The following is a 23,364-nucleotide window of genomic DNA, read 5'->3' as shown; positions in this document are numbered from 1 at the left end:
CTCATTAATTTCCAACGGTGATAAGACTTCTGCATCAGAGCTACGCGGCTATCTGAAATTAATCAACAATCCGGCCAATCAGAATCAAGCATTCGCCCGGGCCATGGTGTAATGATAGATTGCTGATCACAAAGGTTTTGGTTAGAAGGTCACTAGGAATGGAGGGCGAACAACGACAGACGGTTCGCATTTTCCTTCACAGCCACAGATTTACCGTTCCTATTTACAACATACCTTCATGTCTCTGGAGGGGTAAAACGCGATGGTGTCGGATCTAATGCAGGTAACCTTCAGCGAGTCTCATTACGGCTCGGCCCTGCGCCAACACGTCTGACCTTTACTGTTTATACTACACCCAGAGGGGACAAGGCAACATGTGTGGCCAACAGGGAGAAGGGCGCTGGGGCAACAAAATGACGGAGGAATCGTACACACAGCATGAATATTCCTCACACGCTTCGCGCAATCCCCTCTCTCTGTCTGTAGATTGAGGGATGTGATACATGAGTGGTTATCTGAGAGCACTGCGCTGTTTTCATCAGCAGCCTGCTCTATCTCTTTATACGCTCTGAGGAGATAATGACCGGCGTTTACACACCGCCACTCATCCAAAAAGCACACATCAGAGAGGTTTTTTTTCATTTGTCGTAGGAGTCTCGTGTGTTCATGTGTTAATATTTGTGTGTGTGTGTGGTCAGTATTAATGCTCTGTCTGTTATTGCGGGTGTCATCTTGACCTTGTTGCCAAGGATACACCTCATGTTGGTGGAAAGATTTATCGCCACAGAGAGACTTCTGCTTGTCACCAAAACAGCAGTGGAATATATGCGCCGTAAATGCAAGTGTAGGTACAGGGACTTTGTCGCTAGATCAAGGTGATATTGCTCAAAGATGATTTAGCTGGAGAAACCCCTCTGCGGCTCTAATGGACGTGATGTTTGGTAAGCACATTAGACAGCGACTGTTCATTCCACTCTGCAGCAGGAATCCTCATTTTATCAAATTTGTTGGACCCATGTGAATCTTTCGTATTTGCTTTCACATCAGTATTCTTACACACACCCCTAACCAGCCCCCAATTTAAAAGCTCATCATGTTCCTTGATGAGGCATTAGCGCATACTAAGAAATAATGAACCTGTTGCGGCGAGTAGCACATTCGATTGTTGCTGTAGAAATGGCGCTAGGTCAGGTCCGGAGTAGCCTTGAAACCTGACCAGACGTGTGCCATAAACGTATGATCCTGCCAATGAAGGGATGTGACGGTTATGGGCTTTCAAATAAAATGCAAATTGGAAATCTGTTCCAGTCAGTTCAAGCCAGAAGAATAATTTGAGCTCATCTTTAATTCATGGCAGTGCTTACAGTGCCGTGCCAGGGCAATCTTCTTCCCGTACCCCTCTAAAAGCGGATTCCCAAAAGGGTCAACACTTTCCTGTGGGAAACAGCTGGACACAAGCCTCCTACTGAGTGGCTTCCACTTTTCCCTCCTTTCGTCCATCTCCTCCTTCCTCCTTCTCCCTCAGCAGCGCCCACTCATCATCGAGTGCGTGGAGATTTGATGATGTATGCTATCGCTGCCGCCCAGCCTCGAGATTTGGAAGCTGCAAGTTTCTCCAACTGTAGTGAGGGTTGCCAGACAGATGTTGTGGGGGATAAATGTTTTAGTCTAATGAGAATAGAGAATATTGATGGTGCCAAATTGCTGTTACCTTAAATCAGGAAGCTGTTTGGGGTTCAAGGAGAAATTAATCTAAACTTTGTGTCATATTTATTTGTTTTCCAACCCCAACAGTGTTTTTCTATGCTGGTTTTGCTCACATTTTAATTCATTCCTTCATTGCATCTCTGTTTATCCATTATCTCTGTTTAACTTTAATTCACATATTTTTTCTAAAGTAATTTTCTGTTGAAGTTCAAGGTTGCTGAAGCCCTAGAGAAGGGCACGCTTGTTGAGCTGAGTTTAGTTGATGCAGAACTGGTGTTGACAGTTTACAGCAATCAATTCTAATGGCAGGCACATTGCTGCTGCTGTGCTTCTTTTCTGGCAACGCGCTGCCAGTTAATAAACCTATGGTCTGAAAAGAGAAAGGAGGTTATTTCCCTGCTGAAAATAGGTACTGATAAATTCACAATGTGGGGGCAATGGCTGCGGATTGACATGGATGTTTGTGAGTGAAATTCAAACTTAATGGCGTCCTGTGAGCGGCAGAAGGTAGTGTGACCTGAGTCCTAATCGCACAGGACTGACATTACGTCTCTGTAATGTCTGTAATTTGTAAAGTAAAAACTCCGGGAGAAATTACCTACAGCACCGTTTTTTGGTACAGACAGAAATCCCTTGATAATACAAATCCCGTGCAAATCAAACTCTCACACAATTTATTTTTCTTCTTCTAGACGTGTGATTTCTATCTTCCTCCTGTCATGAAAAATGAAGACATTGGTGGAAGCTATAGAGGAAGGTTTTGGATGCATTTTTAGGGCAAACTTAAAAGTTTTACTTTGCTAAATCAGGAAGTGTTAAATTGTAAAATCTCACTATTATATGACTGTATCCAGGGCACCGCTGATTTAATTACATTTCATTATCCTGTGTGAATGTGACAGGTTGGGGGTGTAATCCATTGATTTCATGAGGTTAATACAAGTCCCGTGCGAATACAGTTTTAGAATCTAATCTAATGTGATCTAATGACACATAATTAAACATTGATCTAGGTGGAAAATGATAGAGAACATGACAGATGAGTGAAAAACTAACTGTTTTTCCCTGTCAAGTGAGCTTTTAGAGCGTCCCTTCAAATGCGTTCCTCTGTCAAGTGCTCAGACAAGTGTTTTTCTCCAACTGTGTTTGCATCTCTGTGAGGAGGAACTGTGTTCCTCTTGATTTTTGTGCTCAGACACACTCTACATGTGCCCTTGTGTTGAAGTGGAGTGAGATAGCGTGTCACCTCATCTGAGCTATTTACATTCTCTCATTCTCTCTCATCTTTCTGTCTGCCTCTCTCTCCCTCTCTCTTTGACTCCCCATGCATGCACCTGTGGCTCTGAAAGTGGATTGGTCCTAGAAATATAAATGGCTGAAGCCTGCAAATACATCAAATAGAAAAATGACTTTGGCATATTTGATGTATTCTCTCGCTGACAAAGTCTTAGAATTCCGGCATCATTAAAATTGTATTAATAATGAAGTGATCAATGTTTTATGACCCCTATGCATATTCTGAAATGTATTAATTTCCCATTTGACTCACTCTGTGTTCACTTATGTTTACCCTTGAATGTAAAAATGTCAGACAGATCTGCTACATCAGCCTAAAACTGTTCCCTTCGGACAACTGACCTCAAATCAAGATTTTTTTTTTTTATTCTCAGAGGTTACAGCTTGTTGCCAAATATATTATTGATTCATTTTGTGACTTGCTCGAACGGACATGTCGGACTGAAAATGGAAGAGAAAAATAAATGCAGATGAAATTCAACTGCTCCACTGTAACACCAAGTTCATGACTTTCCCCCTACGTTCTCTCACTTCCTACACCTCAGCACCCTCGTCTGGCCTGGCTCAGTGTCGGCTCAGTGTGCAGCGCATTCCCCTATTCTGCCTGAAAGCAAAATAAATAATATCCTCTGATGTCTTTTCACCACTTACACATGTAGAAAGTAAATATATTCAACCGTACGTACTCTTAACTAGCCCATCCCTCATCCACATGCAGGTGGAGACAGCAAAATCACATTGTTTTCCACTGAGACCGCCTGGGTACATCTCCACTACAACCTCTGTGTAATTGTTGTTGTTTGTTGTATTGTCATCAATTGTTGTCATTGTTGTAGTAAATGAGTTAGAGAAGACCTTCAGATGCATCATTGTCCATGGGACCTTGGTTATAATGATGTTGTTGCCTTTCAAATTAGGATTATATATTAGGCAAAGATGAAAATAGTAATTTGTCCTTTGTTCCATCGCTATTTACTCTGGAATGGTAATAGTTATAGGTTTACTGACGATGGATCCATGTTCCCTAGCTTCTTACCTATCGAAGGAGACTAGAACCATGCATATAGGCCTTATAGTTGTGGAGCTATTCTGAATTCATTTTGGGTATGTCATTTTAAGCATTTATTCCTGAGCTTTTGGCTGCAAGTTAATTGGTCAAATAATTAGATATTTGATGCAAAGCCATTTTTTCTACCTATGTACCTGTATAGCTTACCGTAGCCACTCTTAGTCTGAATGTTGAGTCTGGATGTGGATCCTTGTGTAACATTACCCTTGTGTGTTGCTCTCCTGGGCCTTGGACGCTCAAGAAGGCAAGTGGGATGAGCACGAATGAACACACACAACACCCACCGACACTCAGCCATGCTTAGAGCACACATGTGAGCACTTTGGCTGACTGGAGTCTCGAAGGTTACGCACAGCTCCCTCTGACTAATGGCCCGACTCTCTGTACAAGCTCATGCTAATCACTTCTCTGATTGATTGTGCCGCTCTGAAGCACTAATGGCGTCATTAGCTGGAACTGTTGTGGCAGTCTCAGCTCTGAGCTTTCTATTCCCTCACGGAGATTTTCTTTTTCCTGTCTTTTTTTAAATTATTTTGAAAGTAAATTGGGACAGGTCCACTTTAAATCTAATTGGTTTTGATTGTAAAGACAAAGTCAAATATGGATCGTAGAGCCTCGGCCGGACGGTGAAGGTTTCTCATCAGCCCCGGTGCAGTCACACCCATTCCTGGTGGTCCTCCGGCTGCAGCTGCTGTTACCGTGGAAACCTTGGGATAAGTGCTGAAATGAGAGAAACGACAAAGGAAAGAGGATGAGCCGTCATTTGTAATGTAGTGGTAAATCAAATAGGTGGGTAAACTATTACCTCGGGTTGCTGATCACCAAAAGGCAAACATAAACAAACAAAAATCTGTTATATTTTGAGGAAAAACATTTTTTATTTCCTTAAAATAGCCTATCTTAATATAACTTATCAGTCTGATACTAGTTAGTACGATGTATACTATGAATTTACATCATAAAGCTTCATGTCAGTTAAAAAGGGAGGTAGGTAAAGGGAGTTTAGGTGGGTTTACCCTCCACTACATCCTTAGCTATAAGTTTTTTGGGGCCACAAAACGGCCTGATAATCTTCAGATGGGAAGCATGAATTAGATCCTCACAATGTAATCTAGAGTGATGTTTCACATGAGCACTGCTCTGCTAACCATTTAGCTTGCACCACCATTTAGCTGATAAACAGAGAATCAAACTAATACACTCAGTAAGCCTTCAATATGCTGTTGGGAGTCCACATGCTGCAGCCTTGAGTTTATGAATACAGCTAATTGCAAGGAACTTGAAATAAGCAATGAAAAAAAATAAAGCATTGTGTGATTTTGACAGTTCTGCCTGATTTGAGAATATTATGTTTTAGGGAATAAGTTATTTTTCAGAGACAATTGTGTTTGTTTTCATAACCTGCCATGCCTGCTTGTTATAGTTCCACATCATGGCACTGACTTGACATGATTTCAGAATTCCTGTGTGTTTTGCCTTTTGTCAACAGTGGAGCTGGTCTGACTGCAGCTACAGTTCACTATTCAGCTTTTGATTTGCACTTTGATTTGCACTGGGGTTAATTTGAGGAAGCTGCGTTACTAAAAATAAAATTGCCAAGTGGGTGATGGCAATGAATCATTTAAATACATTGCTATGAAATCACTGCATAAAATATGATAATCATATAATGAAATACATTTTTTGTGCTGAATAGCTTGAAGGAGGCACATTGAAAAGCACATTTCAATTATCGAACATTACTGTGCTGTCCCACATTAGGTTATATACCAATGTTTTGCCCCGTCATTCAGCTCATGATTACCCTGACCAAATTTATTAATGGGCCTTATTAATTTCCTCTACTCGCTTAACCCCTCTCAGGGTCACAGGGGGCTGGAGCCTATCCCAGCATGCATTGGGTGGATGGCAAGGAAGCACCCTGTACAGGTCACCAGTGCATTACAGCGGCTGTAAGAGCTTAAGTGGACCCAAAAAGATCTGAGTCCCCTTCTAAAAGAGAGGATGACATGAATGAAAGAGTCTTTTCTCTTTGTTCACTTAGTTTAAAGGTGCTATGTGTAACATTTTAACATCAATAAATCATTACCACATCAATTTGAGACATTAGTAAAATTACCGTAAAACAAACAAGACCATCACATAGAAGATCAGGAACCTCTACCAGCCTCTACTCTGCGCACATGCCACCGGGTCGGATTTGTCTGGAAATCTGCTGGATTGTTTCAAGGCACAGAACAGGAGGAGGGTGCTGTTCTTACAGAGCAAACGGAGCCAAAGCTTTACAGAGTTTCTGGCAATGGCAGATGGAAGGAGTGAAAGGCCAATGGTAAAATCACTTCCAACATGTTTCTCCTCTTCAGTAAAACCAAAGAGAAAACAAACGCACTGGGAGAGATTCCAGTGCGATAACTCTCAGGGTAATTTTGAAAATGCCAGTGGCAAGATGCATCATTTCCCTAAATTTCCTCCAAATCAGTGTCTGAATATCAAGCATGACGGACGGATGGATGGATGGATGGATGGATGGATGGATGGATGGATGGACAGATGTTGACTGATCCATGAGATGGGATCGAGTGACGTGATTTATGAAATTCATCTGGGAGCACAAAAAATCTGACTTTCATACAGCTTCATTTGCAGTGTGACTTTAATTGTTGGGAATCCACTTGATTTCAAAACACTTAACAATAAGTAATACAATTTCTTGACACACATTGAAATGCTGTTTGGTGAGTCATGTTTAACTTATCCGAAAACAACAGTTTTTCTTTTTAAATCACAGACGAAGCTGAATAAACTTCTATGTAAGCATGTCAGTTCCACCTACACAAAATAAATAACAATGAAAGTAGTTCAATTGAATATTTCCCAGCAGACACTACACTTCAATTTAATTTCCATAAACAATTTTCGCCTTTCTTTTAACTCAAAAAATGTCCACTTGCCTGTGCTTTATGTCTCTCAGTGCCTCCGCCTCACTGCTTATGCACCGACTCAAAGCTACTAAATTAGATTGTGTTGGGACAGTGTCTTGTTTTGTCTTCAAACCGCTGAGAGTGTTGCTCTCAGGTCTCTCTCTCTTTCCCATGCAACACATAGATTGTGCGCCGCTGGTTTTAAAAGGTCGGCGTGCCGGCCGAATCGTGACGGGGGTTTCCAAAGTGAGTGGATGGCCGAGGGGAGCTGTAAAGGGCAGGGGTGTGTGTGTGTGTGGGATGTGAGTGTGAGTGTGGCTGGGATGCTGCCAAACTGTCGGTGAGTGTTTAGGTAGTGTCAGCTGGGGAAGATTATTAGTTTAACCAGAGCTGATTTCATAATCATAGGGTTGGGATCATTGGAGTCTGGCTGGATAAACAACGGACCAATTTTCGGGTCATCGCTATAACAAAAACATGTACATTAGCGCACATTTGCCCCCTACTTCAGTGTGTTCAGACACACACACACACACACACACATACACACACACACACCAGTCTGTCAGGTCAAGGGGAGGATTCATGCGACCCTCAACCCACTCACCAGGCCGTTGCTGTACATAAGAATTAATTTGTAGGGTTTGTTCACACTGTTGTGTAGCTTTCGCTGCCTCAGCCACACTTTGTGCTGATAATGAAAAGCAGGATGTACAACGTGCGCTTTGTTTCCATAACAACTAGCTGCAGTAGCTGCCACCATCGGCAAATAATATTTAAGTCCGGCTCTCAAACACTTGGCAGAAGCTCAGCAACACCACCGGTGTTTCCACCCAACGGTTTCTTCCTGCTTTTCTACCGCTACTTTCTCCATTTTCATTTTGGTTGTTGTCAGCTGCAGCCCCGCCTCCTCTTTGTTGTTATTGGTTGCTTCACAAAATGGCAGTCTGAAAAAAGCGGAATAGCGTGAACATCCGCTTAGTCGACCTAGCTGGTTAAATTGGAGTGAAGCAAGAGTTCAAAAACAATCCTATGAACATATCTCACTGTAGAAAATGGCTTTTCCTGCTCCTTTTGCCCTCAAAAGAGAGACAGTGGCTCAATACTGAGTTGACTTCTCTTCAGGGCCTCAGTTCACAAAACCTGAGGCACGGCAAAGTCCCCGCATTACATTACATTCATCTACATTTGGCAGCAAAACTTCCAACCCCATTTTTATCAACAACAATTCTGGGGACAAGTGGAGCAATGATGAGATACTATTAGACAAGATATTATTTGGTGACTGTAATAAATTATTTGACGCAGGTCACCAAACCAATCAGCTTGGAGGAAACATTGGTCCTGAATGATCCCCTGATGTGTGATTTGGTTGTTTGTTTCAGATATGGCTTCCAAATATATTTATTGCAGTTTTTGCTTGATCTTTGCTTTACATTATATTCATAAAAACTACACTACCAGTCAAAAGGTTGGACACACCTGATTGAATGTACAATGTTTTGCATTATCTTGAAGCCATTTTGATCTAAAGGCTTATGCTTAAATGCTTGAAGTTGTTTCCTATGTATTTCTTTCCAAAGCCTTTGCCTTTCCATCAAGGCAAAGGGCAGCTACTTTAAAGAATCCAAAGTATAAGATAGTTTTGATTTGTTTAACACTTTTTTTGGTCACTGCATAATTCCATTTGTGTTATTTTATAGTTTTGATGTCTTTACTATTGTTCTAAAATGTGGAAAATAGTAAAAATAAAGAAAAATGTGGTGTGTCCAAACGTTTGACTGGCAGTGTACAAGATCAGGATTCAACTGGATTGGGGATTCCAGTCCTTTTGGATTCCTACCCAAGTGACGCTCAAGCACCACATGTCAGGCAGGCTGAGGTAAAGCAGCAGTACCAGCGCCTCCTGTGGCCAGCAGCCACACTCTGTCTCTCGACAGCCGTCCTGCCGGCCAGCCTGACTCCGCTCACAGAGCTGATGAGTCACCTCCGCTCTCTTCATGATGACTCTGCAGACCAGGACAACTGTCCAAGCCAGGAGTTGGAGTCCATTCACTTCCATTCATTCAAAATGAAGTGAATCTGCTATCGATTGGTTGGCAATAGACTACTCATTCTCAATTATTTCACTCAAGATAGGATACGTGCACATTGTTAAAGAAAATTATAATCAATTATTGGGGGGATTTTAAGGAGAGATAAAAACACTTCCTGAATTGGTGGGAATTGAAACCAACAAAGATACTTTATCTGTTGTAGTATTCTCAATATGTTTTCTTGTTGTTACTTTTTTGTTGTATTATCCTTAATACTCTGTATTTGTTTAAATTCCTGTCTATACCCTCTCTGCTGCTCCAGTGACCCCACATGCTCACAGGGATGATCAAAATTTAATCTAATTTAATCTAATTTAATTGAAACTTGACCCCAACCCTGCAAGTCAGTTTGTGTTTAGCGAGCTGCTACGGTCAGCCACAGTAGCAATCTGGTGTTAATCTCCATTTACCTTGTGTTATTAAAAAAAAGGAATGCAATCGAGTGCTTATGCCAGCTCCACCGATCCCCCTGTGGTCTCATCCTCCCTTATTGAGGGATTCTCCTACTCCTGCCGGAGGCTAAATTACAGCACAGCTGAGCATTTTCATCACAGCTAAATGTCCACACTCCCTTAGCAGAGGCTTGTTTATCACTTTCCAGTCATTTCACCTCCTACCCAGGCAGCATTGGCAGCGCTGCCGTCCACAGGTAGAATGAGCTCCACAGTGGTTTCCCGTGTGCTGCATATGTGCCAAAGAGTATTGAACACTTTATGATGGAAAAGTGTGCACAGTGCAACCTGCTGTGACATTTGATATACTGTATGTTAGAACTTCATGTAGTAGTTGCAGTGTTTTCTCCTTTTTAAAGCTGCACTAGGCGACTTTGCACTGTCAGCTCCAAATGGCAGCAATAGATAACTGAAAAATTTGAACTTCAATAACCAGAAATCCCAGAAGGTGATGTCAGTAAACCGCCCCCAGCATGATCTTGTTTACCAGCCTTTATACCAAAGGATACCAAAGGGATGAGAGAGGGATGAGATCTAACGTTGGTGAGTCTGGACAGAGCGCAGCTCACTGCTGTTTAGGAGACAGTTTGTATTTTGCTCTGAAGTTTCGATTTGTCACTTCTTGTGGGTGGAGAAGTGTCTGGACCTGACACTAGAACTTCATTTGGGAAACTAGGGTGAATCTACAGCATCTCAATTAGGGCGGATGGGACATTCTTCTCTTTTGCAGCCCCACTTTGCAATTTAGGCTGATAAGATAGGTGTTTTTTTTTTGTTTTTGTTTTTTTTTATACATAAAAATCATGCCTAGTACAGCTCTAACCATAAAAGTACCATCAAACTGAGATCAGCACAGGTTTTGCTATAGGGCAAGAACATTTAGCAGGACCATTGCACTACCAGCGTAAAATAGCTACCAGAGTCAGCTATTTTAAAAGAGAAGGTTTGTGTTCATACAAACCCAGCAGCTTGTCTCCCATCAGAACAGTGAAGGGTGAGATCAATAGCACAATATGAAACAACGATGGCGAACGCAGCAGCATTGTGTTCTGGAGACATACTGTACATTATTGCATATCAGCGGCACACCAGCCCGCTACACTCCGTTTTACATGACAATGATGAACATAAGTGGAAGTATTACTGATTGTGGAACAGGAGCTGGGATTTTCTTCATATTTAATGAGCGCCGCCGTGCAACATCTTAACATCAGACAGTGGTGCAGATTTGACAGACAGGCCTAGATTATTCTAGATTATTCCGCGGTCGCTGACAACAACTAACAGCTATAATGACGATGAAGTGAGAAGCTACGAAGAGACTATCAATCTATTGACCTAACCACTGGCTACCCAGGGATTTATTTATGTCTTTTCATTTAAAAACCGATGTGTTTGGCGGGACGGGGGAAGTTTAATCTACCCACAGTGGAGCCATTTTTTCGACTCTTCCGACAAGTGTGAGTGCGTTCAGATTAGAAAACTCATAAAGTAGAGAAAAGCCATTGATTGCTTTGCCTGCTATTGCTGTCAACTTAATTCAGTCTGGGGTTTTGATGGATGGCGGCCCGCCACAAGATACACTGTTTTTACGCACCTTCCTCATCTCTCATCTACTGTCCGTGTCACAGCCTCGCCAGTTCTCGCGGGGAGCGTGCCAGTGCGAAGCCTTATATCCTTATGACTCATCTACAACTCGCGCAGAACGCAGCGACTGTCGCCTACCGCCGGATTTGAGCGTGGAGCTTTGGAGAGGCAGTGTTGTGCCGGTTGTTGAGTGGTTTTCATCCTGCATTCTCTGAACCATTCTAGGCCTCATTACCATGAATCTATGAATGTTTAATTGTAGTTTGTATTTCCAGGCTCTTGGCTCCTATGTGTCCATTGATCTCTGACAATGTTGTTGATGAAAGAATGCAGGAATATTTTTGTGGGAAATGCACGCCGTGTCGTTGAAACCAAAGAAAGCTGTGTAATTGTATCTGATGTTCGGGTTGGCTATATCCCGAATTAATCAGTGATTTCCCTGATGTTTTAGAATTGCAAATTGGATATGTTGAGCCTTTGAGCTGTTCTTTACACTGACTGCGTAGCTGGACTGAGAAACCCTCTTAATGGCTCCAGGCTAATTATTCAGCCTGTGGATCCAGGCTCTGGAAGGCTGCCTCTGATTCTGGCTGTAGGCTGTGTGTGTGGCTGTAGGTGTAGATGTGTGTGTGTGTTTGTGTGTGTGTGTGTGTGTGTATGTGAGCACTGTAGCATACAGTAGGTGTTGGAGGAAATGTGTGTATGTGCATGCCCTTGACATTTCTATACTGTGGTTGGTTTGTGTTGGCATGCATTATACATGGATGTGTTTTACTCTTGCAGCGTTTTTCACAGCCCTGGTGTAGCTGTTTGGGAAAGGACGCATTTCCCTGTGCGTGTTTCTACAGTCGGTGTGTATGCGCGTGTTTGTGTGTGTGTATGCGTGCGTGAGCATGGCGTACTGGGTTTTGTACATTAATTTCTCCTGACAGTGTGAAAGGTTTCTTTAGGCTCATGTGTGGGCCCGATCTGGATATAGCTCCCAAGTTAAAAAATGCTTTTTCATCACATATCTAAAGATGAAATCACATGGAGCTGTCGGGGAGCGGCGGTGTTGCAGAACATCCAGCAAAAACTCAAAGCAGGGAGCATGCCAGACAAAATAATGTCAAGCCCGCACACCGAGTTGATCTTGCAGCAAATTAGACATTCCTCTCTTCCTGTGTTGTTACAAAACCGCCTGATGCGCTGATAACATGCTTAGCCTTGGTGACTCATGACACACAACCGCAGTTATTGTCTCTTGTTGTGATAATGATTCAGATCTGTCACACAGGGCATTGAGGGGGTAGACTCCTCTAAAAAAAAAAAATTAAAAAAGGAGCTCTATTCAGGGTTTGGATTTCCGTTTTCTCTGCCCCCGCCTGCTGGAACTGAGAGCAGCTTAGGGGAGATCAATTAAGGAAAGAATTAGAGAAAATAAAATGAAAATGAAGGAAATGAAATAAAAAAATACCCCTCTGCATCACAGAGGGAGAAAAGGCTCAGCTCTGTAATTGGAGGAATTGAGGAACGGTGGTGAATACTCTCCCATATTATAGATGCAAATGAGTGAAACTTTGAATTTTATAAGCTTATACATTGCAGCATTGTGAGCGAACAAGAGAACATATGCGGTGTTGGCTCAAATCTCCGTCTACAGTGCCAGAGTATAGCCGAGCTCTCTGTTTACTTATATTGATGATTTTTACTCGACAGATGCGGCATTGGCAGTTTTCAGAGTGAGCGTGGAGCAATCTGCTGCTCTTTACAGATATTGTATCTTCTGTTAATCAATCTCCACTAAAACACGGAAAAGTGTTAGAGTGCAGCAGGTGTAAATGATGTATAAGGTAAAAGAATAAAGCCCCTACAGAGACTTACAAGGTGTTGGTGTGTGGGTGTTTGAGCTATCATTGCTTATGCAAATTTTACCCATGGCCACTGACGACAAGCTAAAAGATTAAAATGCTGTTTGTTGCCATCTACTTAGGCTAGGATCCAAGTTTTACGGAAAATAAATTACAAACAATTGTAGTTAACGTGTTAGATAAGCCGGCACTTCTTTCTTGTTTTTTTTTTTTCTTTTCATGTTTTCGTTACTGTAATCCTTCTGCTTTTCCATGCTTGTTTACTTTAACGTAATTCATATATATTGCGTTTGGGTGATTTTGCACATCTTTAATAAAAGGAGACAGATGTTCAAAGACTTCAAAAGCAACAGTACAGCATACACACAATCTCTCTCTCTCTCTCTCACACACACACACACACACACACACACACACACACACACATGCACACATGAACACACTCACCAGGGGCATCAGTTCACATCGAATCCCTGCATCGAATATCATTTGCCACCCTTAGACAACCACACACACACACACACACATGCCTTCACACACTAAAACCTCTCTTCCACGCATACACACACACACACACACACAGCACTCTCTCGTTCCACTGTAGCGGTGTGCCGTGGCAGCAGCAGCAGCAGCATCAGACAAACAGAGGGGGGCGAAAGGACGGGGAGAGTTAGTACTGAGAGAGAGACGGGCGCTCTCATCAGTGACTGGCTCACCGGCTGTGTGGACAGAGCTGCGGCGCAGGAGGAGGAGGAGGAGAAGAAGAAGAGGTGCACCGGGAGGACAAGCTGCCTGAAGACCGGGGGCAAAGCAGAGGAGTGCGTCGCGAAGGACAGCGAGGGGAGGGAGGGGGGAAAGAGATAGATCACTGAGGGGAACAGGGGAGGGGAGAAGTCATTCGGAGCAGGGATAGAGTAAGAGCGAGCCGGATGAAGCTTTAAGAGGACGCAGAGGGAGGAAAGCGCACAGAGAGCCCTTCCTTGACGGAGCGAAGAGGAGAGAGGGAGTGTGTGGAAGAAAGAAGAAGAAAGCAGGAGGAGGAGGAGGAGGAGGGAGAGCCCGAAAGGAGGTGGAGCTTACGGGGCTTGACTGACACGAGAGAGAAGAGCAGGAGGAGGAGCGCGAGGGCAAGTTGATGGATTTGATTTGGAGAGAGTATTTTTAGAAGGAGGAGAGGAGACATGAGAGGAATATTGAGATTAGAAATGCTGTCTTTCAGGAGCGAAGAAACAGACTAGGGGAGGAGGGAGAAGGAGAAGAGAGAGCAGAAGAGAGAATAAGAGGAAGAGACAGAGAGGGGGAGAGATCCTGAGATCAGAGCGTGACAGAACAGATTAGCTCTGGTCTGGTTTCCCCCTGCAGGAAACCACTGCGAGTGTGTGTCCGTGTATGCGCATGAGTGCTCCCTTCTCCATGTGAAAGGGTGCGTTAGCATGTTTCCGGCTGTGGCTGCGGCCGTGGCAGCGAGAAGCGCGCCTGCTGCTCTGCCACAAGATGAGGCTTCCCTGTGGTTACCCGCAGGACCTAACAACACTGGTTAAAGCCAAGCGGGGGGAGAGGGGAGAAAGGACAAGAGAAGAGAAGGAGCAGAACAAGAGTGACGTCAAAGAAGAAGCCAAGACATGAAAAGTGAGACCACAAAGTGTGACACAAATGAACTGAGCGTGGGAGACTGTAGCGAATCCAATTAAAGCTCACACTTAACGTGGAAGTGATCACTGTCTCCGGACGTTATGGTGGCCTGTGGTGAATGCCGCTGGATGCCGGTGAAGTCCAAACAGACATTTGACTCAGTAGAAGGGGAAAACGCCGGCGCAAGACAAGCTCTCCTCTGACAAGACTGCACCACGCACGCCACATCGGCCAATTCCCATCGCTGTCATCACATTTTTTTTAATTACCTTCCCTTCTTTCATTTTTTTCTTCTTCTTCTCTGCTTAGCCCGTGGTATTTTGTATTCTATCCTCAGTCCTCCTTCCCTCCCTCCCTCCCTCCCTCCCTCCCTATCTCCTCTCCTCCCCTCCCTCTTCCTCTTGCTCTCGCTCTCGCTCTCTCTGTCTCATCCTCTCTTGTTCACTGTCACACTAACCGTGGTGGATGCTAGAGTCACTCATGTAGAAGCCACCTCGCTCGGAGCACATTTGCATGGCTGATTTTTTTTTTTTTTTTTTCTGAAAACTCTGCTGAGTTGGATGATTAGAGCAATCTCAGGTCAAGGTAGCCAAACAGACAGAACAGTGAGAGATGACCAACAAGTAGCTGCATCTGAGTTAATCAGGGCTCCCACACCACTGGAAGAGGAGACTTGACATCAGACAGTTTTGAGTGGGTGTGCTTGTGCATACAGTATATTTGGAATTAATAAGGAGTGCATGTGCTTGTAACATTGGTAAGGCGAAGCACGTATCCAGGTGTGGATTACAGCAGTGGATTTATCGTTGCCCTGGAGCTACATGTGGGCCCCAGCCCCTGAGGCCTGGCTGGGAAATGAAGCCTTTCCCGCGGCTGTAGGAGCGCTGTGGGCAGCCATGGCCCTGGAGGGGCGCTGTCTCCGGCGGGGATCCCCGGCTGTAATCAGGAGGGGCCGTCGGCGACATCCTGCAAAGCCGGGCCTGGCCCAGATCACCTCCACCCTGTTGTCAAGGACACGCCTGCACGGCCTGAGGCATGTGTGCGTCCCCGGTGGCTCCGCGGGTCGCAGGGCTTTCTGGCTGCTGGCCCTCTGCACCTCCCTGGGGCTGCTCTTGTCCTGGTCCTCCAACCGCCTGCTCCACTGGCTTTCCTTCCCCACACACACGCGGGTCCACACTGAGTGGGCCAAGGAGCTGGCCTTCCCTGCCGTCACTATCTGTAACAACAACCCTATCCGCCTCTACAAGCTCACCAAGAGCGACCTGTATTTTGCCGGCCACTGGCTGGGCCTCCTGCTGGCCAACCGGACTGTGAGGCCCATGATTCTGGACTTGCTTCAGGAGGACCGTCGGGCCTGGTTCAGGAAGCTGTCAGACTTCCGGCTCTTCCTGCCACCCAGGAACTTTGAGGGAACCAACCTGGAGTTTATGGACAGACTCGGCCACCAACTGGACGACATGCTCCTCTCGTGCAAGTACCGAGGAGAGCTCTGCGGCGCCCACAACTTCACCTCTGTAAGTCCACGTTCTTCTCACGTGTGTTTGCTAGCAGCTTAGCCTTCGCTCTCAGATAGCTCAACTTCCTTAAACACTACAGTATCTCCTGTTGTAGTTTCATCCCCTAACATGTTGCCTTTAATAGCCAATATCCCTATCTAAACATCAAGGTACAATCTAAAAGTGTAATGCACTGCTACATGCTAAAGCTGAAACATATTGCTTTGGTTTATGACCTTTTAGGAGGGTATTTAATGTGCAGTACTCCTGCTGCTGCGTTATAAGGCTGCAAATAAAATAGTAACAACACTGCACAGCATATTAAGTTGTTACATTCTGTTACAGCTGAATGTTATGGCTGTCTTGTTCATCACAGATGCAAATGAGCAAATTAACAGTGCAAAGCAATTATGAAATCACCATTTCAACCCGTGTTAACGCATTGCTGTTAATGCAATGATAACAATGGTATTAAATACATATAGATAATATGGGATCTCCTTCAGCTTTTGCAGGATAATATAGTGTGTGGCTAATGGCATGTAGCCATAATAATATAACAGCATGGATGATATGTCTAAATAGGTTATTCGGGGCCTTGTGGCAAGGCATAGCTGGAGCCCCTCCATATCAAAAAGCACTGTCTCTGTTACAGTGCGGTGCTACTGCCCCTGAGGAGTGTACTGCCTCTGTGTCTGATCTCTCCCATATCTGTCTTTTTGTGTGGGTGGGTATGGGTTTGGGGATTTGTGTGCCCGCACATCCTTGTGCGCTCCCCTGTCACGCCTGAACCACGGCAGATGTTTTCTCTGCGGTAAAACAAAAACTCAGACTGTGTTTGAAACTTTGTTTTTGGCATTTCATTTGTATTCTTTATGCTCTTTTTACTGCAGCCTCAGTCATTGAGTGACTCAAGGAGAAATGAGGAATGGCAGATAAATATGATGTGTGTGTTCGCCTATGTGGGTTGTGCATGCGTGTCGGTGTATCACTGGTGTCTGTGCGAGTGTGTACCTGAGTGTGTGTCTGTGTTTGTGCTGATGTGGAGGATTTGTTGCCCTCCTGACGTGTCAGCCATAAGAATGGAGTTTAAAACTCCTTCTCAATCAGTGTCCCATCATTCCTGTCTGGATCAGAGACCAACTGATTATAGTTCTTACAATACAGCACTCAACCAAGCATAAAAGCACTCCCTCCCTCCTGTCAAATGCAGCGTATAAAATGACATACACTTGGATTTTTTTATTAGTTCTTCATGAGCTCATGGTCAGTGGTCAGTGTTGTGTGTCCAAGACTTGATCAAAATGGATGACTTTCATTAGTTTGGGATTAGCCGGCCCTGGAGCTGTACTGGCAGGCTGTACTGCTCCTTCTGTCAGCCCGCTTCTCTCTTTCTGAGCCCTCCGACAGGAACAGGACAAGGAGCAGCAGCCCACCATCAGGCAAATGAAGTACTTAATCAGAACCATGCCCTCAAGCCAACATCCATTAATAATGTTATGAAGAAATCCTACTCATCCAAGTAGAGAGACATATTACCACTTTTGTTGAATTTAGAGGCCAAGTTCAGTGAAGCGTTGGACAGGTAGTGCAGAGGTGTTAATACTGTAAAAGCTATGTTAGCTCAGTAATAATGGGAAGTCAGATCGGTGTTCCTTTTTATGTCTAGGTAGGACTGCCCAATTAAATTGTGTAGAATTGTACATCATGATTCTAGTTTCCATGATTAACAATCATAGAATCCAACAATATTAAAGCATTTATTGTAATCTAATTTTGTTTAATTTAGAACTCCTGCTGTACTATCAAATCAAGTGCTCCCATTAACATTCCCCCGCTATTCACGTCGGCTACATTTACATGCAAATTAATATTCCCTTCATATTCGGCATACTCAAGTTTTCCATTTATCCATTGGCTCATGTGAATTCCATATGGTTATCCTGATGTTATCCATGGATACCGATGCTTAGTAAACATGTTATCCTGTTTACTGTTGGTGTTCACATTCTGCAAGCTAATTCATTGACCGAACAGATATAGGCAGAAGTTCAGTTTATTCATTCAGATGATGCTACTTTTTCCTTCTCTCTCTCTCCATCCCTCCCTCTCTCCCTCCATCTCCCTCTAATGGACACAGGGATAGTCAAGAGGCAGTTATTAAAGGTGCTTTTAAACAGCCTATCTTGAAGACCTTAGCTGGGATTTGAGCCAGTATCTGGAATACCGTGCGCATGTAACAATATAACCAGTCACACCCACCGTGTGCACAGCATACAGTACATTCGCCGCTATTTACATGCTCCATGACACGTGACTTTAGCATGCAGCAGCACATAGCAGAAACAAGTGAGCATTGTTGCAGTCAGGAGATGAGTACAGTAGCGAACAGCCAAAACGGAGTGATTTGCGGGCATTTCATCAGTCTAAACATTGCGTAAGAATGGATAAATCCACAGATGATGGAGAGGCAAATTGTCCGAGTACGAAACTGAAAGACAGATACTGTGCAATCTTTGCCCTGAAGCTGTTGCTGCACCTCCAAGTAATGTGATCAATAGACAACCATCAGTAAATCCAGGAGGATGAGTGCATGAAGAACAGTTGCTGCAGCAGCCCGTTAACGTCCTCTCCTTGCTACGCATACATCTGTAATGGGAACACTGTACAGTTAGTCTCCCTAATTTTGCTCCCAAATTCATCAAGACATATAATGTTTCTTTAGTAGCAGCGTCCCAGTGATTTTGGTTGTACAGTTGCTTGGACAGTATGTTGGATATAGTCAGGCTTAATTTGGTAGATCAGAGCCATGTCGATGCCCCAGTCCTGCTTGCTTCCTCATCTTGTTCCACCTCATAGGGGGCCTCATGCCGTTAACCGGCCCTCAATGGTTTTGCTAATCTCATTAGCCTGCTGCTGCAAGTCAGCAAAGACTCCCCGAGGCCTATTCATTATCGTTGCATTTAGAGTGCTGTCGCTATAAGACCAGAAAGGATGTAAGAACCAGATTAAGAGATGGGAGTGGGACACACGCGTATAAACAGAGCTAGTGAGTTATTTGTGTGTGTGTGCGTGTGTGTGTGTGTGTGTGTGTGTGTGTGTATGCGTGTGTACATATTTGCATGTGTGCATGCATAGGTCTTGGAGAATCTGTATGTAAATGTGAGAAATCCAGTTCTGATAGAGGCTGGTTATTACAGGCTTAACAGTACAGATGGTCCTTTGAACTGCAAAGCACCAACAGCAGAAAAAGAGGGGTGTGTATGTGTGTGTGTGTGTGTGTGTTTGTGTGTGTGTGTGTGTTTGTGTGTATGTGTGTGTGGAAGAGGGTCAGGGGGGTTGAGAGTGAGAGAGAGAGAGAGAGAGAGAGAGAAAGAGCATGGTATGGTATGCTATAGAGCAAAGGCAATGGCTTGTTCTGCTCGGTAATACAAATGTGTCCCATAATTCTGGCCAGCGTCTTGCAGCAGCAGATCCCATGTGCTGAATCTATCACAGTGAGAACAGGAACTAGTAGACAGCCCGCTAATCAATAAATCTATTAGATCCGCGCTGTAGTTTATGGTGGTCCATTTTTGCTTCCAGCCTTGCTTCTACATCGCAGAGTCTGATATACTCTCAGCCCCCCCACAGCTAGGCCCAGTCTAACAGCTGGGGATGCCAGAGCTGGAGCATAGTGCCAAGGGCCAATTAAGGTAAAACTTTCCAACCATCCACAGTATAATGCGAGTGATACCTTATCAGCTAAGCCTCTCCGTGTGCAACACATAACACGTCTCCACGCTACTCGCCCGAGCTCCGCAGAGGACTAGATCCTGCACCTACGATGATAAATTAAACAATGCTCAGAGATGGAGATTACCACCTAATCACACTCTCTTAGCAGGGGATGAAAAAAGGTTATCCTCTTTGCCTAGCCACCATGATGTATCAGCTCTATCCCCAGAGAAATCTCATAAGACCCTTAACTGCATAGCGATGCTGCACTATGCTCACAGTGTTTCCCTCTAGAGGCTTTGTTTATGTGTGTTTGTGTGTGTGTGTGTGTGTGTGTGTGTGCACTTTATGTAAGATTAAGCGTTATTAATGCTTGGATTATTTTTTCACTGCGAGCCATTTTATCTGTGAAGGTAGGTATTCTTAATAGTGCGACATTCTGCTTTGTTGATACAATTTCTATAAATGCGGTGCGAACCCGGGTTGCTCACAGATTAAGAAACAAATCCTTTGTTCTGTTGTTGAATTTCCACTGTCAAAATCCCCTGTGCTGTTTACCTATAATCCGTTTAAGCAATTTGTCTGTTTCCATTCACCTTAAATAATTTCCTTTTCTCTGCATTTACAGTTATTCTTTTTTTTTTTTTTTACCTTAATTTAAGCACCCTTGGTTCTTTTCAGCTTTGCCCTGCTACAGACACTCAGCTCTACATATTGAAATACCAAGTTTAACAGCCTTCTATGTCTGCTGTGGGATAATAGAGGTAGGGCTGGGCGTGGAGGCTGGCACTAACGGCTCTCTAGCCTCAAATTTCACCCCAACCCTGTTAGCTGGGGATTTGAATGGGCGGCCTTTTGATCACATGCCCCCTTTTTTCACCTCATGGCTACTGCTGCATGGCATTTGTGAGCAGGTAGGTTTGCGATTCATCTCTCCAAAGGTTAATTGAATAAACATGCCATGGTCTTCTCTATGGAATATATTTATGGAAGATGTTTTGGAGTTGAAAGGGAAGGTACATCAAAGGTTTCCTCCAGATTGCCAGACAGTGAAACATGCACACATCTCATTGATTTATTTTCAGCTACACAACTTATTTTCAGCCTGTAGCTTGGCTAATTATTTGCAGTCTTACATGGAGCGCGCTGCTTTGTGCAGCCGAGATATCTGCACCACCTGTTGCCGCCCTCTCCCCCTTGTTTTCCGCATCAAACCTTTAACCATAAAACACACTGAGGAGATTGACTGAGGCCTATTTGAACAGGGCCCCATCAAGCCTTCCACAAAGGTCGTTCAATTACCGCTGTGCCTCGATTGCGTTTTAAGCACACGTAAGTAATAATGCAGGGCCCTCCTCCTCTCGTTCGTCATTGACCTTTCTGTGGCGTTCTGTAAAGCAGACCATAAACTATTGATCTGGCTTGAAATAAACAACTGAGTCAGGGTGGAAGCTGCAGCTCCGACCACGGCAATCTCATTAACAGAGCCGGCCCTCTGCTCTCCATGCTCCGCGCCCCAATCCAATTTCCCTCCTCAAAACGGATGACATGGGTGTGTTCATGAGGTCCAGCTCCCGGCTAGTAGTAAAGACCATTAACAGCACCGTGTCCTATTGTGAATGGTCACACCGCCGGTCATTGATATGCCACCAGTGCAGGAGCGCCCAGCATCTGACGGCTGTTTGACAGCAAGCTGTGGGCCTCGGCGAACAATCACCTTAATCTCCCTGTATAGAGCCGGCCTTGAATGCAGATGAAAAGATTATACATGGTTGGTATTCATAAGGTCACGTCCATGCATAAACCACAGGACTCGTAAAAGGTTAGTGTTTGAAATAGAAAGCTAATGGACGGTGTTCTCCTCTGTGAATACCATTAGCTGTTTCCAGTCTCTCTGCTGCAGCTTCCGAAAAACATGTATGAGTTGCAACTGACCACCTTCACATGTATGTATACAATATTGGAAATAAAATATTGTGTTGCTTTCAAGTGAGCATTCCTGCCCTCATACAAGAGATAAGTGAAGAAAGAGGCTGCTATTTCAGTGTATGATAAGCACAAACATACCGCTTGACCTAAGGTCTCTCCGTTCACCGGTCAACACATCTCCCACACATGGATAAATCATACGTGCACGTACACACGCACACACATAAACCACATACGTACTGCAGATACGCATACTGCTACGCCCACGTTCAAAATCTATATTCGCATTCAGACCTTCTAAGCACACAAACACCTACTTACAGCATTGTCTCATGCGCTCCAGCCACCTACACATAAACAGCCTGTTATTGCTTCAAGGAAAGCACAGGGACAGGGAACAGATCTGGCTCCGTCCGGTGGGCTGGGTTGGCAGATCAATCAGCAGCAGGCACGGCACTGACACTAATATGTGCTTCTCAGCGTGTGATATTGGCTCTTTCTGGCTCTCCTCATTGGTGTCCCTTATCCCGTCTGCCAGGACAGCGATCAGCCCAGGGCCATATACACACACACACACGCAAACACACCTAAGATGCAATTAGAGTGTGAAGAAAGTGTTGCTAGCTCATACTTCTGCAGCGCAAGATCTCTTACTCATATGATCCCCTGTGGCTGTCAAAACTTCACACCCTCTCTCTTGCCATTTTTGGCTCATTGCAGTGAACATCTACAGTATTGTATGAAAGCACTTAGTTGCACAACAGTTAAGAGGCACATACGCAGGCAACCATCGGGCATTGGCAAAAGTCATATTCCATTTTCTAAGACCTTGAACACAGGCCAAAAACTTCCTTCCACATTATTACATCCCACACGATTTCTAGATTTCTGTTTTCAGGTTGTGACTGTGAGATTCTAGCGGCATTGCAATCCCCCGCGGTTATTAGTGCTCACATGGCATATGACCATTTTAGTCTGGACGATTATGCCTGTTCCGGGGCAGTTTCCCCTCTCTGGGTCAGGCATTATGTGATGTGGTGGTGCGTAGCTTGGGGTCCACAGGGATTAGCCCGGCTCTGAGGCTCTCCGAGGTTCAGATCAGACTGCTGCTCAGCATCGGAAGGCACGAGTTCCCAAGCCCTGGGCCTGAAACACAAACTCAGCCATGTGATGGATATTATGCATGCTGTCTGAATCTCACCTAGTTGCATCCTCCATATCGCACTTGGTTCCATAATACGCATCGCTGACATGCATTGCGACAATGTCTGATTTGATCAAACGCTTCTGGATCATAATGGTGCTGGTGTCAGCCAACTCAGCTGTGCGTGGCAAAGCGAAGCAGCCATTTCTTCTCATTCTTCCTTTTATTTCAGATTCCTGCATGCGATGCTGCTACTATTTCACCTAGGAAATATGCCTACTGGCAGAATTTTTATGGTTTCTGGTGCTATCTGTCGAAAACAGATAGCAGTGTCTTTATGCAGCCGTTTTATTTTCCAACTCCAAATCGGGAAGTAGTCTCAAGGTTAGAGAAATGAGATTGCGCCCACCCCCATACACTCACACTCCCCTTTCAATTACTGCTGCCTTTGTGCCCTTGAGCAAAGCA

General features: G+C 44.4%; 1 protein-coding gene across 2 annotated transcripts in view; it reads left to right on the top strand.

Moving 5' to 3' along the window:
• Positions 1-23,364, top strand: part of asic2 (acid-sensing (proton-gated) ion channel 2) — a 283,962-nt gene that overhangs the window by 184,843 nt on the left and 75,755 nt on the right. The window contains exon 1 of one of the 2 annotated variants that reach the window (XM_071912574.1): positions 15,432-16,124. The exons of the other annotated variant lie outside the window; for it this stretch is intronic. Coding sequence (XP_071768675.1) covers positions 15,432-16,124 — 693 coding nt within the window. Of the gene's footprint in view, positions 1-15,431; positions 16,125-23,364 lie in introns of those variants that run through there. 2 annotated transcript variants of the gene reach the window in all.

The sequence above is a fragment of the Centroberyx gerrardi genome, chromosome 7 (assembly GCF_048128805.1).
Source record: "Centroberyx gerrardi isolate f3 chromosome 7, fCenGer3.hap1.cur.20231027, whole genome shotgun sequence".
NCBI lineage: Eukaryota > Metazoa > Chordata > Actinopteri > Beryciformes > Berycidae > Centroberyx > Centroberyx gerrardi.
The sequence above is the reverse complement of the archived record's forward strand: the minus strand, read 5'-3'. Positions and strand labels throughout refer to the sequence as shown.